Below are 19,514 nucleotides of genomic sequence, written 5' to 3'. Positions count from 1 at the left end.
CTCCCGTGAAGACAGGAAGAGTGACACACATCAGAGATGCCGCCTTCTCCTCTATTAAAAGGTTTGCTTTTGAGCTCCCTACCGTGGACAAGAAATTTGAACTTAGTGTCTTAACATCCAAATGCCAAGTGTTAGAGAGCCAAAACCCCAAATCTTCCAGCTGAATGGAGCTCTGTTCAGGTGCAGCACCTTTTGCTCAGCAGCATTTACTCTCCTGCTCTGGGAGGCATAGGGACTGCAAAGCTCAATTTGCTTCCCACTTTGAAATCAGAGCGATGACCCAATTTGTCACGTTTTGGAAACAGCTGCAGCCCCAGCTAGAGGATCCAGAGGAGGAAGGCAGAAAAACATCATCTGTTACAGCAGGATACTACCAGAGAGAAGGAAGAGTAGCAGTCTCTGAAGGCAGGAGTTTTATCCTAAAGAAGCCCCAAAATGAGCATAGCTGGCAGTCACTGCAAAGCCTGTCTCTTTTTGTGAGAGGAGAATTTGACTCCAGGAACAGTTACTCACAGTCACATTGCCATCTGTAACTGGCACAGCAGGCTATAGCCTGTCTGCTTTTAGGACTCCCAAGCAGAGAGATGACTGAGTGTAAGGAAGCTTAGGGTGGAGCTCGGGACTACAGCAACAAAGTATAGTGCTATAAATCCAGCTTTACGGAGGACCATGAAAGAAATTCGCATGGTATCTATGTGCATTATGCACCTGGCAACAGCCAGCATCTATTGTTCCTGTTTCACAAGGGATTAAAAAACCTTCTCAATCTGAAGTTTTACAAAATGCAAATTGAATTGCGCGTTCGCACAAGCCAGCCGTTGACAGCTCCTCCTTTAATCGTAGATGTGCAAAGTTGTAATTTAATCTTTATAAACGCAGGCTGTTTTGATCCTTCTGTTGCAATCCTCTGTGGAGCTTTCCCTGCCCTATACAGGCGCTTAGCAGTGACGGCAATCTGTAACATTGCTTTCCACTTCCCCAGCAGCCTTCCCCAGCAGATCGCACAGCACTTCAAACGCTGCCTGGCTCTCCAAGAGCTCCACACCACCTGCCCTCTCACTTGGGAGGACAGAGGGCTCAAGGTTTGCTCAAGGCAGCACACTGAAAGCTAGGAAGGAGCTCAGAGCCCAGCTTGCAGCACCTTCCTATAGCTACCCACAGTCCCGTTTCCAAGTTTAGTTAAGTACCACATATAAAAGAAACCTACCAGGCATCTGGGAAGTGCTTTGTGAAACACATTGACCAGGGGTGCAAGACAAGCACTGGAACTAGAGCAACATCAGCCGGTCTCCGCAGTATGGGCTGGGACCTTATTACAAAGTTAAATCTGTGGCTCTTGCTCAGCACGCTCCCAGTTGTGATTCAGACTGGGCTCATAACTCACATCCCCGAGTGCTGCACCTGTAGCCCCAGCACAGAAACTTATCTAGCTCCAGGAGACTTTACCCTGTTGCAGCCAGCAGTGAGTAGCAGCTCCGGAAGGTGGCTCTTCCAAAACAAGTCCCCAACATTCAGTGGTCACCTACACTACAGTAGTTTTCAGGACCTTACCAGTCCCTGTGGTACTAGCGACAGCCAGGCAAGGATATGAAAACAGCTGTGAGAACTAAGGCGAACCTTGCTTTGAAGTTTAATGGACTTATTTTGTTACCAGTTTGTACTTTGAGGCAGTCCCTAATCTGCCCAAGAGGACAGCTCACAGAAGTGGTAGGAAGCAAGACATGCCTTAGCATTTGCAATGCACAAAGGGTGGAAAGACTCCTCTGCTCCTGGAGCAGTCAAGGTGATCCAGGGTCACACTGCCTCTGAGAGTCACAGAGCAGCTGGGCAGGATGCCGGGGCACCTTTGTGTAGAGCCTGAAAGAAGGGAATTGAAGGGTTTTTCCCATTTTTTATTGAGGTGTCTGGGACTGAATTAGCAATAGGGTTACATCTCTCCAGCAGTAGGTGTTTTTAAAAACAAAGCCCTTCTTCTGTCCCTCTAACAGCCTAGCACACGTTGTCACCCCTCCTCCAGTGACGCACAGTTTCTTGTATTCTGCATGTTAATAAAAGGCACTACACAGCACAAAGTCACTGCTCCAAAGCTCACCTCCAGCTTAAAATCTCCTTGCAGCAAAGCTGATCAGTCCTTGAAGCCTCTTCAGACCCATTCAGTCTGGCACACTGCATAAAGCAGTTTGAGGCATTAGTAAATTGCAGGGATATTTCTATGGTGAACAAAAAACCAAACAAGCAAAAGATACCTAAACCAAAGAACCGCCCCATCAGCTAGGCAAACTGGCAATTTGCCAACTCCGGAAGACTTTTTATATAGATCCTCTTAAACCTGGGATTCCAATTTCACCTGGTGCAGCTCAGCTCTTTCTATTTAAACAATAAAATCTGTTTCAAGCCATTAATCATGAGTAGGTGTCTGTAATGAGACCATGATACCCAACATCCCTGCCTCATTTGCAAAGATGTGATGATTTTAAATTAGAGCTTTGCCTTGGTGACCCCTCAGCTGTTGTTTCACATTCCTACTACTGTGTGCTACATGGCACTAGCAAGCTTGATACTTTCTACCCCAAAGCTCACTGCATTTCAGAAGTGAAGTAGCATTATACCAAAACCATTTAAAAGTATTTCTGGAGCCCTCACAACGTGTTATATTAACATAGGAGATTAGTGGGATTTATTGGAGTAGTACCTAGCACCGATGATATTCAGCATTTGAAAAACATCAAATGCACACGTGCCAACAGGCTTTTAACTCCTAACACCATGGCCAGCAGTGCTAAACAGCAGCAAAGCATTTGGTATCTGCCGGCAGTTTTGCTGCTAATTACAGAACCCAGAACAAGTGGAATAAACTGTGATGTCAATGGATCAGGATTAGAATACTTTAGGGCACCTAAAACCAACTGCACCCTTTTGTGACTTTCTGTGCAAGTCACTGGTGGAGCCTCCCTGAGCTGCACTTTGGGTTAGACCCTCGAAGCCCCAGCAGGTAACAAAAGGCCATGTGGATTGGGGGGGGGGGGGGGGGGCAGGGAGGAACATTCAACATTTGAGGTGTGACCCCAAGGAAAGGGAAATGGCTTTATGAGATTGCCTGAACAAACTGGATTGCAGCTACCCAAGTTGTAAAGGTATTACAACGTGGAACAACCCAAGTATTACACTCATTTGTCACAATTTCAAAAGCGATACAGTTGTCCTGTTTTTCCACCAGAATCTGCTCTGGCTCTCAGCACTTTTCATCTGCAGTTACCAGACTAATACACACAGTATAGGTGTTCACAACAGTCTTTCACACTGAACTTTACACCACCTCCAAACCAGAGGTACCTAGTGTCCCTGCTTGTGGCTGGGAAAAAAGAGGGGCTTCTACTAGAAAAAGCACATAGATGTTTCTGACTAGCAAGCATCATCAGTCCTAGATGTCTGCCATCTCAATTTTAAGACCCTTAGAGTGGAAATCAGAGAGAGAATAAGTGCCAAAGAGAAAATGAGACCTTACTGACCAATTTTTCTAAGTGGCACAAGACTTGCTTGGCATGCAAGGCACCACAGAATATTCCTGCTCAGAGAGGATTTCACCAGAAGTACTGGGTTCCTCTCACTTCAGCCTCTCTAGAGTAATTGTGCTACATCACCATCAGGCAGAGAGCTGCCTTCTTACAAACAGCTGCTCTTTCACATCCAGAAAAGGTAGATGTGAGACCCTATCCAGATCATTCATGCCATGTGTTTTCAGTCTTTCTGTTTGTCTGTGTTTGCCCTTCTGCCCCTGTTGCTGTTTTCTCACTGCCTTGACCCTGTTCACTGCAACTACTTCTGCTAGAAAACATGTTGGGAGTTTCTCAGATCGGATATGGCACAGAGAAAAGTCTACTGCCTCCAACGTATTAAGTACAAGGCAGTCCAGTCATCTGGAGAGTACAGATAAGCCCATGAATTCATTTCACAGAAGGCTATTTTGCCCTTTGACTTGAGAAGGGACCAAAACATCTTTGAAGACATGGGAATAATCACTTGCATGGAAGGGCTAAAACTACATTGGTAGTTAATCGCCAACCCTATCTTTTTGACTGTGCAGCATCTGTCAGTTCCTTAAAGGACATGCAGGCAGGAGCCAAACATGCTGAGAGGGAGAATACCACAAAAACACAGATTAACACTGAAGTCAAGTTTAACAAATTAGCAAGTGAGGGAAGATGCCAATAACTGGCTAAGACATTTCCTGTTTCATGGTGAGGAACTACAGCAAGGTCAAAATAGAAAATGACTAGGAAGGATTATGAGTTTGCTTTGGCAAGCAGACTCTTTGCAGAATGGCACTGGTAAGGATCACACGGTGTTGATAGACTGAGGTGGCTCATCATCAAATCCCTGGCATTTGCTTGCCCCTGGGAATCTCCCACTCTTTGCTCAAGAAAATATGGAAAGAAAAAGGTCTCTTCCCAGTATTTCTGATCTGAACATTGGATAAACCCCACAACAATTGGCAAGTCTTGCCAATATACCTGCCTAGAGCACCAATTTGCATATTCAAACTATGGTTCCTGGAGGTCTTTAGGGCTGAAGATGTACAGTGGTATTAACGGCCTATCCTTAAAACAATCCCATGTCCACCATTTCCAAGGCCCTACAAATCCCCTCAGCATGTAATAATGTTAACATTAATGCTTATAAATAAAAAAGGAGAAAGCACTGAAATGACAGACTGAGAATGGTAATAAATGGACATTAGTGATTAACAAGGTAATAAAGCCTTCAATAGGATTAGAAAAAGAAAAAGATAGAGCAAAATCTCTTCCAGTTGATTACTTAGCTACTTTCAAGGATATTAAAAATAAAATAAAAAAATAATAATAATTTTTAAAAAATCATCTAACACATGAACAGGGTGCCAGAACAGTCAGGGAGCAGCATAGTTAAGTTTGACACAGGCTCAAGTAAGAGTCTGCAAGCTGATTACGTTCAAGTGAATTGGAAGCAACTCAGAGCAGCTGAAATTCCCCTTCAGATAGAGCTATGTTAAAGCCATGACATAGCCTGATTAACAAATCTGCCTGACTAATAGGAGATTCTCAGATACCACAGAGGAGTACAAGCAGCCATATGAGAATCTGGCCAAAGGCTAGTATCTTGGAAGGAAATCTTCATTAAAAGAAAAGTTTGATCCTCAAAATTTTAAAAATTAATATTTCCAGTAAAGAAATACCAGTCTCCTGAAATTATTGAAATAACTCAAAGGAGAGAATGACCAGTCCCAAATGTAATATCTGTGTGTGGATATACAAGTTAAGTGTCAGCATTAAATATTTCAATATGGTACACTTCAGAAAAACAGGGCTATAAGGGAGGGTGGATTTTGTGTAGAAAATATTTATGGAGAGAAGAGAAAAAGGGAATTAAGTGAACACACATGTAAAAAAAAAGGTACAGCTGGAAGAGTTAAAAAAAAAAAAAAAGAGACTGCAGCAGCCAAAAGGCAAGCCTGACCACTCACCTCATGCTGAACAGCTAACACAGAATGAAAACAACAAATTCTGTACCCCACAAAAGACAGACCCTGGCCTTGATCTCGGCCATCTACCAACCTCTCATGAACTTACCATGTGGGATGGCTACTGACGGAGGGGAAACCACCGTCCAACACACAGACCTGAGCTCACTGGCTAATTGAAAGCAGAGGCAAGAAGTCTCCATCCCTCTCCTCCTTGTGCAGTAAATTGCAGAGTGCCGACTAAACACCCTCACTGAGACCACACAGTCCCTCACCACAGTGACATCGCCATTATTTCTCTGCAGTTCACCAGGGCCTATTATTGCTTTGCTTTGTTTGATGTTCTCCCTATGTTGAGAGAAAGCATGAAGGGAGAAAAAAAGAGGAATCTAACTGTCTTTCAACTTCCTAATCATCTTCCTCAAAATGCTCCATGCATCAGCACTGATTTCATTATCTGCCTGCTGCTAGAGATTTTATTTAAGAATAACACACAAGGAAGAAAGGATTTAATCTGACCTCCCTGAACTGCTGGGGGATGAATACTACACAGAGCCGACAGCAAAAAGCTCATTTCCTTTCTCAGACTAACCCAAAGACTATGCAAAATTCCCCTCCATCCAGGCCCCCAATTTTAAATTGGGCTATCAAAGGCTTTTCTTTTTTAGGGGCCTGGGTTGATGCAATCAGCGTATCGTCAATGAATAAGGATTGATAACATGAACCATTGCAAAGCATAGCTGTGGGTACAGTGACTCTCACAGACAGAACAATACAGAAAAATTGAGTAAATTAAAACCCATGTTCTTCTATCCAGCTACATCAAGAAGAGAATAAAAAGCAGTAGAGTCCACATTTTTCTCCCCACTGCACCAGTACAGTATTAGACCTGAGACTTTGGAGTGTTACGTATTACAGATCAAGTAGGATAATAAATGAAAAGGTTAGTGGGAGGCATGAAAGGGTATCATCAAGTAATGACTAAAAATATCATGGACAGAAAGAGAAATTAATTGCAGAGCAAGATACAGTCAGGACCTTGTAATGGGCACAAGCACGGTATCCCATCCAGTGGAAGGAGCCATCCAAGGTGACTCAAATGAGGTCTGTCCTAGGCTGCGTACACAATTTCTTCTCCAGAAGGTCCAGAGGTGTTGACGCAGCCGTGTCTGGGATGATGCCCCCAGCTTGCATGGCAGCTCTGTATTTTGTCCGCCACAGGCTCCTACAGAGTCATTTACCTCTCCAAGAGTGATTAACATACAATCCCAATATTTTATTTTGGGAAATAGGCCATGTCTTCCCTTCCTGAGACCACGCATAGTAGCCTATTTTCAAAAAGCCACATTTACACGTTTATGCAATACAAGCAGGACACGGAAAGAGCAAACCAGGCCAAATTAAGGAAGAGAAACCTAACCCCATCACCCTCTTTATTAAAAACCTTCTCTTTTCAAAATCTAAACCAACTGAATTCAACTACCCTAGAAAATTTCTACCAACTGTTGCCTGAGTTCTAATTCCCCAATATCACAGAAAATCAAGCTACATCCAACAGTTCTCCAATAACTAAATTTGCTGCCAAAAACTTCCTGCCCCATTCTAACCACCAGCATCCGCAGTCTCCAACTGCACTTGCTGACAATGCTGCATATTTTCATCATTCGTACCCATGCTTCTGCATTTACTGGACCAAGATGTCTGCATATGATAGTAAAATTGGCTAAAGCAAGCCTTGTTTCTCTTCCTCTCGCTCACATCTGAACAAGGAACATGAAAGTCCTGCCTTCACCCCTCATACTGCTGCCACATGATCAGTCCCAGTGAGCACAAGGTACTCCTAAACACCAATATTCCAGAGGTCACCATGGAAAAATGGTCATCGTATGCCTGGCTTACCTGATCCTCGGAGAGCTGTGATATGTGATTCACCGCAGCATAAGACTCTATCTTCGGGTTGAAGTGATTGATGATGGCTCTGAAACACAGGAGGGAAATTTTCAGAGGTCTTAGGAACAGCTTAGGGTTGCAGCAGAAATTCCCCACCAGCCTGAGTCAGTGCACGTGGAGCCACAGTCCTGCAAGAAGTAGTTCCTCCCTCACCGCACTGCATTGCTTGCCCTGCTGAAGGCACGCTCCCTGCTGAGAGGCCAAGGCAGATTCAGCGACAGGCTCACTGGAAATTGCAAGCACAGGCACTGCCCTACACGCGGGTGCATTTGCCCCAGCAGATGTGGGGCTGTGCTCGCCGCTCTGGCAGAGGGAATTGCTGCCTTCCTGGGAACAGGCTGCAAATTGCTCAGTGTTCCAGCAGAGACACAGCTAACCTGGCCATCACTGCCCCATCCTGCTCAGAAACTGCATCTCCTCATCCCTTCCAAAACTGGTATCACCTGACATTTTGCTCTATAGAACTTTGTTGCCTGATCTGTTGAAGCTGATAGTTTATTGCTTTGGATCTCTACTATGTTTAAAATGTAGCTGGCTCTTACTTGTAATCATCTATCACTGCAGCCACTACTTTGACTTCTTCCCATAATGACTGTAGTCCTCAGCCCAAATTTAGATCATTAGAGATAACTTATGTCAGTGTCCCAAACACAGCAGCAGAAACACTGATCACTCCTACTTCTCTGCCTCGTTTCTCTCATTGCCTGCACCAACATACTCCCCTTCCCTTCTAGGCGGATCTAGAGGCAGGTGTAAGAAATCTAAAATTGAAAATAAAATAACAATTTGGGGAAAAAAGAAAAAAAATCAAACTGTAGCTGGAATATTTCCTCAGCTCTCCTCTGCTTGTCAGGTGCAGCTGGAAGACAAATGGCAAGGCAGTAAAGTCTCCCTGGGCTAGACTTTGCAACTGGTCTAGTTGGGATATTACTCATGAGACCCACTGCTGAGGTAAACGCTCATCATGGGAACAGCCCATGTCAGTGCTTGGCACAGATGTGCGCTGACTGTGCCTGGAGAACACTTGCTTGGCCAAATTACGCCGCAGCAAGTCAGGGCTTTTACTCTCATATTCATCAGCATGAAAATTCACTCCAGCTCCCTCTGTTGCACTCTAATGGGTTCCTCCTGCCCACACCTCCCCCTGCAGAAGGGCTTTCAGCTGCTTTCTCCAGACCTCATCACAGCTAAGAGCTAGTGCCAGAGTCCAGGAATAAGTGATATTCAGTGGTGCCAATCAGTGCCAGTGGAAAGAAAACCTGCCTGGAAGCATCATTACTTCTTTAAATACACAGATAAAGAAAAACAGTGTGGAAGGGCGGGCAGTGGAAGAGTAAAAAAAAAACAAACCAAAACCAAAACCAAACCCAACCAGAATCTGCAGATTCACTGCAACATTCCCAGCCACGCACCTCATCGACACACCAGATGCAGTCCATGTGCATGGACAGTCACTCCAGTGGCTGCTCCTACAGCATCAGTACATACTTAGCACAGGGGGGGCTTCTGCAATCTCACCAGCCTTGACAGTTACATCAGTAAAATGAATTCAGCAGGGTCCCTGCCAGGCTTCCCATACCCCTCCCTCCCTCCAGAGGAGGGCAGGCAGGCAGGTAGAGACATGCCCAGACTCTTCCCATTTCAATCGGACCAGAGAAGCAGCTCCTGTGAGTCACAATCACACTCTCCATTACCCAGCCTCTCGAACACTGTGGCTTTCAAGTTGCATGTTTCATGCCTGGCTGGAGTCATATTTACACTCCTACAGGACACGCTAAAAGTTATTGAGAGAAAAGGGAACACAGACTTACAACAACTTAACTTCTGGCTTGACAGAAGGTTTGGCAGCTCGGAGGGGTTCAGTGCACTCACATGGTTCCAACATTTACCAGGGAACAGATTTAGCATTCATTTATATCCACTGCTGTGAAGCACTTCAACATGGGCCGCCTGCTCACAAGTCCCTGCTCGGATCTGAGCTAGTGGAGCGGCACCTGCAATCACAGCTGGGATTCACCCAGGGAAAGCAAACCCAGCAACCAGCTGCCACTGCAGTAGGAATCAACAGACATTAAGGAACAGAAAGAATTCAAGTCTCCTTCCTCATTTCCCTAAAGGCGAATGGACAACTCCTCAGCGACTAGAAGAAGAAGTTCAGCTGTTTAATTTGTTTTAACTGAGCTCTTTCGCTCTGAAGAATTCCTTCCCAACCTGATTTTCTGCAGAGCTGTGTTCCTGAACCTGCAGGCAGCCTGGGGCAGAGGAGCATGAAGAGCTTGGATTCAATCCTGGCTCTGCGTAGCCAGGTTCCTACTGCCCAGCATACGCTACGGAGGCCAGGCTCTCCATGTGGTACAGCTCCTCCTCACACATCTGCTACAAGAAATTCCACCACTGCCCAGCCCAAGCTGCTGTGCAATAGCAACGCCTTTCTGCATCAACTACTCTGATATGCCTCCGCTATTCTTCCATCTCTCAAAATCCATCTCGTCCCTGGGGCATACTTTTAGGTAACTGGCCTCCTGGGCTACTGAGTAACAGCTGGAATTTTACTTTGCAAAGCTGCCACTCTGCAGGCATTTGATCCTGGAGACAATAGGGGGCCAGAGCTTTTAAGCAGAGTCTCCCCCTTATGGACAATAGAACAGCGGCTTTGCCATCATTAGTTCACACACCAGCATGTAACAGCTGAGCCTTGGCAATGTTTTATTTTTACACTGTGATTGACTTGATTTTTGGGATATCAGCCAGTACCTTTGGGGAGGGGGAAGGGAGAGGTTAAAGCGGTTGGAAAAGATGTGATGTGCAGTGCTCTACTGAGATGTTCATATCGATCATGAAAAAAAAAATAAAAATAAAAACCTTGTGTTTGGTATTCATGAAGCACGAGTATCTTCAACGCATTTGTAAAGCAAGGAAATAGTAAAGTGTCAGCTGAAAGACAAAACACTGCAGTTCCCCAACTAGCCTTTGATAGCGTGTACACTTACATACTTCCACACCGCAGAGTCCCTCAGTGGTGCTGGCTGCCATTTGTCATACAAATTTCAGAGTGCTTTTGGAACACAATTCTCTAGGGACCGAGAGATGTCTGGAGAGATGTCACTTTAGCAACACTGCCTTCTCTGACAGATGCACAGTTCAGCAGTCAACTGGCAAGAAGAGACTGTCACTGGACAAGGCAAGGATGCTGAACAGGCAGAAGGTGAAACAATGGTTCAGGAATGAAAAATCTGGCTCCCAGTGGCTTGTCTTGAGGTTAATGCTTAGTGCTCTGAGGCAGACCACAAGCGATCTCCACATTCTTTATTATTTGATCTCCCAGTGAGTCATTTACACACTAACCATGCCAGTGCTCTCAGAAGAACACACATCTCTCATCACTTCTTCATGCAACTCTTCAGAGAGCAAACTACCTAGACACCATGATGCCAGAAGCCATGCAGAGGCACATATAAATGAACCTCTATTTTCCTCAGGATGAACAACCTAGGACACTGGCATTTATGTATTTATGCATTTATTGCATATTTATTGCATTTATTTATTTCTTTAGGAAGAAGGGAATGATTGCAGGAAAAATATAGTGTGTTCCACCCTGATTTAGGAACCTGAGTGCCAATGAATCATTTATTTGTACTAGCTGTATTAAAGTAAAAGCAGGTCCCACTGTAACAGGTATTATACAAATACAGAGTGGCAGAAAGCCTCTGTCCCAGAGAGCTAATGATCTCAAATGCAAGAGAACAGGGAATGCTCAGAAAAGTGCAGTGACAACAAAAAATATAACAGTGCTGTTACTTACTGAGTGTAATGGAAGACTTCAGTTAGAGATAAACCAAGGATAGAAAAAACACAGAAAAAAATACTGAAGGAAGCAGCACAGAGAAAGGAAAAAGGAGACAGAAGGGTAGATAGGATCAAGACAAACAGGGGTGAAAAGACTACAGGACAGAGATGATGAGAGCAACAGCAACTGATCCCTGGGCATTCTGTCCTCTGCAAACTGGAAAGCTCTGACTGGTGGAAAGTTTCTGCTTTGGCTGTTCTTGAGGCTGCAACAATTAGCCAGTCTTGAAGTGACTGTTAATAGCCCTTTTTCCCCTCAAAAACACATGGGCTGGAAGCTCAGAGTAAAACAACTTCCGAAGATGCAGATTTTGCTGACAGGAAAGGGCTCCTGTGAAAACCAATATGGCATGCATGAAAGCAAAGATTTAATTGATTCCTCAATTTAATTTGCCACTAGTTGTAACATCAGATGTGAGAAGTGAAATGCATCAGCAACACTAAGCTACCGGTCCCTTAATTGCTAGCATCTTCCAGCACTTGTGCACCCACCGTGGCAAGGAACACCACCCTGCCCACCTTAACCTCACAACAAGCTGGTCTGGGTCCAGCATGCAGGGAAGCAAAATCACTACGCTCAGGCAGGCAGCACTTCTTCAGCACGTTTTCTCTGACCTCCAAACTCTCCCCATCAAGTTACTGCAGATGAGCTGTCTAATACCCACTCCTGCTTGACAGCAGCTACATTTCCAGAGTCCCGTAAGACAACACTGTCCTCTTGTCCTGAGTAGTGAAATTAAGCACTCTGGAGGTGCTGAAAGTAGGCTAAGGGAAGAACAGAAAGGTTGCAAAGCTTATTATAGAGATAGGAATGCTGAGCCATCATTCACTGCATGAGCCTGGTCTTTGCACCTACTTTGCAGGTCCAGTATGCAGTACCTGGCGTAAAACATTCTTTGTATGCTCAAACATTTCTTGTGCAATAAAAGCAGCCCTGCAAGCTCACTTCTTCCTACATCCTATTACAGTGGAACAGAGAAGCTGTAACACTTGGCTGGTATTTACCCCTTTGCAGGAAATCAAGGGTGACTTTATACCCACTACACACATTCATCTTCTCAACTGAATGCTCATGCCAGCATAGCACACTGGGCATCAGTGAGTGCATCTCTGTCTTCATGTAAAGCCAAATGCATGGCAAAGGCAGCCAGTTCACTTTCCCTCTGCAATAAAAACTGAGAGTATCTGAGATGGACAAAGACTCCAGCATGCACTAAGCTTGCAGTACCATGATGAAGGCTAGGAACAGGCAGAAGCAGGAAAGGGCACAGTTGTCTTTCATCACATTCCACTTTATAAAGCTGCTTTATTACAAAAGGGAGACCTGAGATACAGTGGTTATTGTTCAGGAACAGGAATCAGTAAGTGACCAGTTTCTCTCTGATTTGCTACAGCAGTTCCCTCTCCCTCTCACATGCCTTAGCTTCTCCCTTTATAAAACGGGAATAAAAACAATCACCTCCACAAAGTGTTTTAAACCATTAAGGTGAAAAGAGCTCAGAGTGTTTTACTATGTGGTATGTTGGAAACTGCTCAAGCACAAGGCAGCAAGTAAATTACACATAATACAGATACCAAAATGAACACAAACCACCTATCCTCTTCCCCCGTCCATGCCATCACAATCATGGTTGCTGGAGACCTGCACAAAACTCCCAACCACAAGCCAGCCTTCCTGCAGCAAGCTGTGTCTCAGCAAGCTGCTGTTTGGGACAAGGATCCTGCTGGCATTGCTCTCTTACACACTCCCAGCACTCAAGACAATAAAACCCCATCTGTTCAGTGCCTGCAACAATTAGATTGAGTTACTCCATATGTATAGCCCCACCAGGCAGGAGGTGAGAGGGTTTAGATTATTTTAACACATGTCCACGAGGCATTGCTATAAAGTACACATACCTACCATACCTAAGCTGTGTGCATCAATTAAAAGCAAGCAAACCCCCTGGAATGGTGCACTAAATTCTTCCTTCTACTGTGGTTTAACTCCAGTCTGTTAAATTTCTTCTGCTCCTACACTTTAATGAGTACTGACATTAAGCTGAAAGTCCAGAACTCACAGGGGGAGGCATCTTCAAGACACAATAATAAACTCCAGGGGAGAATCCAAGACAAAAGGATATTTTAGTCAAAAGCATTTGCTTTACTACTCACCGAAAATATCCGAGTCAGCACTGCTGCAATTTCACAAAAGGAATGACTGCTACACCTGTTCAATTCTGCCATACTGAAACCTATTGATTGTGATGACAAGCTCTATGGCAGAGGGAGATACATAGTCTATTTATTTAATAAGAAGGGGACAAAAGAGTGCACGCATGCCAGCTGAGCTCTCGCAATTCGCACCACTGTTTCACCAAGCCCCATTCTGCAAGGGCAGAAGCAGAGGGTGTGCTTTCTGACCTACTATGCAGCTCCGCAGTGCATCTTTCCACTTCACTGTTTGCTGGATACTAACCTGATATCATCATGGCTTGCAGGATATGCTGATTTTCTCTTCTTGCAGTTCATGTCCATACATTTAAGCCAAGCAAACCGAATACCTCCACCCTCACACCTAAATGACTTCTATTTGGCTTCTTAACTAAGGAAGTCCTCATGGCTGAGCAGTTAACTCTTTGGGGACAGCTGCAAGACCTCACTGGAGACTACAACTCAGGGAATTTATCCACTCGCATATTTTCATGTGGCCACGGCACCACTGGAAACTAGTCTAGATGCATTTCTGTTCCCTTTTCTCAATAAGTAGGCATCAAAATTCTTAAGTATACATAACCAATGGCACTGCTAGTTTAACTGACATGAATGACAAAGTAGAAAATATTGCCTAGGCTTTGGGATTGAAAATATCTATTGAAGCACAGGGCACCAACCTGATCTGCATTCCCGCTCTTCTACCAATCTGTCATCGACTGTTCTACAACAAAGCTATGACTTGATAAAGAATAAATTTATCCTCCTGATGATGTAATTTATGAGAGATGAAATGACACATTTAATGGCACATTTCATTGCTCTGAAAAACCTGGCTACTAGTGGTGAGAGTTTATTTTTACCAAAGTAAAAGCATTAAAAAGCCAACCCTCCATTACACCTCAATTCCAGAGAGCAGCAGTTAACTAATACCTGCTCAGCTCTAACTACAAACAGAATTGGTGCTGTTTGACAGAATATGGAAACATCACAGATATAAAGTCTACCCTCTCGGCTTGGGCTGCTGGGGACTAAAACCTGCAACTCAGTCTAGCATGTTCAAGATGTGAGAGCTGACCATGATATGCCAGCATACAGGATTTTAGGCACAATGTCTATGCTTCCACAGTTGTATTAGCAATTTTGAAGTTTCAACCAACTTCTAAAATGAGAAGCCCTCCTTAGAAGGTTTCTTAATACACGCTTTTAGAAGGTGCCTACTGCCTTAGGGCCATGGTCCTACCTCAATATCTGCACAGACCCATAACAAACATATTAACATGGAAGAATCTTTTCCAGAGTCTAAAAAACCTTTTATGCAGCATGTTCCCCAGTCCTCTTACCTCATATATATTCATTTGTCCAGACGAAGTTCTTCAGCTGCGCCAAACAAGCAGAAAATATAGTCCACAGACCAAACAGGCTGTCGATCTTTTAGTATCTAAGCACTCTTTGATGTAAACAGCACAATATTCTCTAGTAGCCAGGTGTTTTAGAGCCACGAAATGTGTCATAAAACACTGCCTCAACACCAATACAGCCCTTTAGCTACAACTACTTTTAACTCCCTCATGTACAGGGCAAGCTGCTCTCCAAAACAAACAACAAGGTATGAAGAAACAGCTAATCCAGAAGGTGAAAAAAAACCCCACCAAAAACAAGACAAGGGGGGTGGGAGGGAAGGCATTTGACAATGGTTTACCAGACAGGTTTGCAGAGCCACCCTCTCTGGTTAGGACCTGAAGTAAAGAACTTCTGGCAGATATTTATTCTCTGCAAGCACTATAAGAGGTCAGCATCTACCCATTGCTTCATAATTCACATTACAGACTGCCATCCAAGCCTCCTGAGACCCAAGACATTGCAAAACTTCAAACAGGATAAAAACCTGAAATATTTTAAATTACTTTTATGCCCATTAGTATCTTAGTATTTTATCATATGATGTTTAACTTTAAGGAAAGCAGAAAGTCTAGCTTATTGGATGTTGCATTTAGTGCAGAATGCCATATGGACTGCACACACCAGCTTCTAAACATACCAAGCAGAGTGAAATTTAAAAAGTTTATAAACCATCCCACTGGGACATTTTAAAGCTGTCTGAGAAAAGCAATGAGTATGGCTGCTAGTCTAATTAACTTAATAACACTTGCCATCAACCCCATATTATCTAGAGTGTGCAGAAATGACTCTTATTACCCCATTTTGTCAGGTGCAAGCCAGCAAGTATTGCATGAGGCCCTGAACACCCTGTTTGCAGACTGTGGCAGCAAGACAGAAACCTCTCTCTTTAGGTCACATAACACAACCTTATTCTACCAACTCACAGTAAAAACTGTGCCTGTGACAAAAGTCCCAGAGGGAAAGGAAGGCACTGAAGCATCAGCATTTGTCTGGATTGAGCGAGTAAAGGGTTAGAACAATACGATCTAGTCGTGAAGTAGCTGGATATTAAATGACACTAAGAGAGAGGGGGGAAGGAACATTGCCTAAGCAAGAAACAACTACAGTCAAACCTACTTCGCAAAGGAAATGAAGTTGAGTCCCACAATGATGTTTAATTAACTTAATTACACCAACTGCCAGCTACAGCTGTACCTGCACCAGCCATGTAAATCTGAAGGAGTTCACAATCTTCACCTTTCAGACACTACCAGCTACCATGCCAACCAAAATCCATTATTTACAGTCCAATCCTCTCAAAACACAAGATGCTGCAAACCTCGCGATATTTTCTCATATGCAAATAAGAATCATATTTGTTGATAAATGCCTGGTGGAAGTGACTAAAGCAATGCCTTGCCTTCCAAAATCCAGGACCAAGACTAAAGCATGGACTCTGATGACACCCCACACACCCCCTGAGTGAATACCACATCCTCAATAAAGGTGTCATCACACATCATTTGGACAAGGTGAAGTTGGTTTTCAATGCCAAGGAAAGCTGTAGAGCCAAACAGCATTTCAGCTGAATGAATGGTACTCATGATATTTATTTCATGTCTGAAACACTGGAGGATCTGTAGTTTATCTACTTTCTATCGGGATCTCTACTTTCAGTATCTAAGGGGTGATGATCAGAAGCAAGTGATTTATTGAACAAGTTATCAGCTAAGTTACTGAAAACAGGCAGGTATTAAATCCATTGTGACTGCAGAGTAAAATGCTATACTTCAAGCTAGCCTGTGCGCATACACTCATAGTTCATCAGACAACGGTGAGGACAAAAGGAGAACTGGGGGTCAACTCATCACAGCCTGACTGACAAGTGGCAACTTTTTAAATCACCTGCCTACACCAAGGATTTTCAGAATCACTTCAATGGTGTTGGGTTTTTTTAGTTTTTACTTTTATTTTGCACATCCTTACCCTGCACCAAATTTCAGTCAGATGTTGACAAAACCCATACAGCTGAATTGGTTGTTGAAGGACAAATCTTTGGGGACTGACTTTCCCATGTCACGCAGAGGAGGAGAAAGTTATTTTCTTTTCAAATACCCACAGTGCCCTCTCGCCCACCATCATACCTGTCATACACCTGTGCTCACCTCCCACTCAAAGCTTTGGTTTTGTAATTTATACCTACATTTTTTTTTTCTGCTCTGTTCTTAGTATGGGTGTTACTGAAAGCAAGGCCAGTGAAGTGCATTTTCTAATTCAAAAGTAAAGTATGGTTCTCCAATTTAAGAAACAGTGGAGCACCAAACATTTCAAAGTTTATTGCTGATGTTTTCCTATCAAGCAAGTCAAAGAATAAGCCCAACTCCTACTGCATTCTGTTACTGAGATGTCTTTTATGCTTTTACGCTTTAAAGTGTTTTTCAAGGCTCTTACAAAAACATAACGCAAAAAAAAGCCACATTTTTTTTAATCAGTCACATGTGATATAAAACAGGTGGCAGAGGATCTGCAAGCAGTAAGGATGTCTGAACTTTTCTCTATGAAAAGAGAGTTAAAGGTTTGCCTCTGCTTTTTCCTTATAATAGCTAATACACAACTACACACTGGAGAGGTACATTGGTTCTAACAGGGCAGTAGCTTTGGACAGTTCAAGCTAACTTCTTTGTGAAGCTTAAGCTGCACAATTCTTAAACCAGCACCTCCAATTAAACCTTCCAGACCTTGAGCCAACCTCTGAGTTGTGCAACCCAGACTGTGTTTTATCACCTCCCTTCCCTTTCTCTTTTAACACAAAGCATCTATGTATTCAGTTGTCACTGACGAGGTTTGTAGACACTCAGCAGATGGGGAAAACTGCACAACTTCCCAAGTTCAGCAAACAAAACTGTGGCCACATTAAAAAATGTTACCCACTATCAAACGAAAATGCAGGAAAAAACAAGCAAACAATGTCAGGAGCCAAATGTGCTCTTCCTATTTGCAAAATAACTAATACCAAAAAGGAAGTTGCCACACTGAGTTGCATTAATTCCTATAAATTCTATGTGATTCAGAATTGCTTTAGTGAACACCAAAAGGTTCCAAGCATTAAAAAGCCACTGAAATCTTGAATTCTCATTTTACTATTACACTTGCATTGGCAAAAAATCCAACTTGTGTTAAGATACTTGATTTTTCCTCAGTTCCCTTTAGCTCTTCCATTCAAAGACTGAAGGCAACACTTCTTTCCTGGTCCACTCACTGCAGCTGGCAGATTCCTCTTCCTGCTGCACCTCACCACGCTTCTGTCTGCATGCAAGGGGCCAGGATCTTTTCCCTGGTGTTGCTTCTGAACCAGTGTTAACAATATCATCTCAGCACTAGAAATGTTTGAGATAACAGTGCTGCCATACACTATGAAGAGAAAGCTGCTCAATTTAAGCATTTTGGGAAATATGGAAGAACAAGTATATCTTACAAAAAAGGCATTCAGCACACACACAGGCCACTATTACAAAGTTTTATACTGCCAATAATTACTGCACGTTTCTGTGAGTGATACTGCAGATCTCCCACATTTAAAGAGGAAAAAAATTTGCATGGCTTCTATTACCTTGGCTAGCATTCATTCTGAGCATATGCATAATTACTTGCTATTGATAGGCACATACTTAAAAATTTCTGACAGTTTAACCCAGTCCAAACACTGCTCTAGCCTAACTGATACAGCATTTATTGCCAGGTAAAACACTGTAAAAGTCTTGCTCCAAAAATACTAGTCAAACTTGCAGCAGAAAACCTGTTAGTGCAACATAAAGCAATCAGGCTGCTTATTGTTCACCTACCAAACCCTGTTCTCCCTTCACCCACACTGCACTTAAGTCATCATTTTCCTGACTATATTTAAAAAGCATTCCTCACCACCAGCACTCTAGTGCTGTGTAAGTTAGCTTGCATGGCAAAATTTCCTTGTCTCTGTCAAGATTCCTAAAGGAATTAAACCATGCAAGTCATTAAAGAATTTTGATTATTATATTAAGTAACAGGTCAGATGATTACAGAACCCATTCAGTATCAAAGGGATTAATTGCTGCTTTAACAGCCAACACGTGCTAGCTGAGCGACGCAGCAAAAGTGATATGGACTGTGGCATTTGATGCTAATGAGCAACGACACTTACCAGTTTGAGAGAGCCAAGGCTTGGCAACACACTTGCTATATGAAAAAGAGAAAACTGCATAAATCCCTCTCCAGAAAAAAAAAAAAAAAAAAAAAAAAAAAAAAAAGAAGAAGAAAAAACAACAAACCACAAAAAGCAAAAAAGGAGAAAAAAACCCCAGACCAAACCTGAATGCTATCTAAAGGGCAGAACTATATTTGGCTTCACAGACAAACTACATTGTGATACTCAACAGGAAAGACAATCAAAATTAGAACAGAGTTGAAGATCCCTTTCTTATAAAGGATTTCAACTTTAGAAGTCTGGCTATGTTTCAAATTCCAAATGAAACTGTATGATCTTTAACCTCTCCATCAAAATTTCATATTTATCCTTAATTTGAATTGATCAAAAACTTTGGACAAAATTCAATATTTCAGTTCAACTTTGAAATACAAGATTTGGGAGAAAAATTGTGATAAATCA

The 19,514-nt window shown here is 43.1% G+C and overlaps 1 protein-coding gene across 3 annotated transcripts in view; it reads right to left on the bottom strand.

The window, feature by feature from the left end:
* Positions 1-19,514, bottom strand: part of ARMH3 (armadillo like helical domain containing 3) — a 130,040-nt gene that overhangs the window by 26,837 nt on the left and 83,689 nt on the right. For all 3 annotated transcript variants that reach the window (XM_075026225.1, XM_075026226.1, XM_075026227.1), the window contains exon 24: positions 7,397-7,475. In XM_075026225.1, the coding sequence (XP_074882326.1) occupies positions 7,397-7,475 (79 nt within the window). The remainder of the gene's footprint in view (positions 1-7,396; positions 7,476-19,514) is intronic.

The sequence above is a fragment of the Buteo buteo genome, chromosome 4 (assembly GCF_964188355.1).
Source record: "Buteo buteo chromosome 4, bButBut1.hap1.1, whole genome shotgun sequence".
In the NCBI taxonomy this organism is placed as follows: Eukaryota; Metazoa; Chordata; class Aves; order Accipitriformes; family Accipitridae; genus Buteo; species Buteo buteo.
Note: the sequence above shows the minus strand (reverse complement) of the source record. Positions and strands in the feature narration are given on the sequence as shown.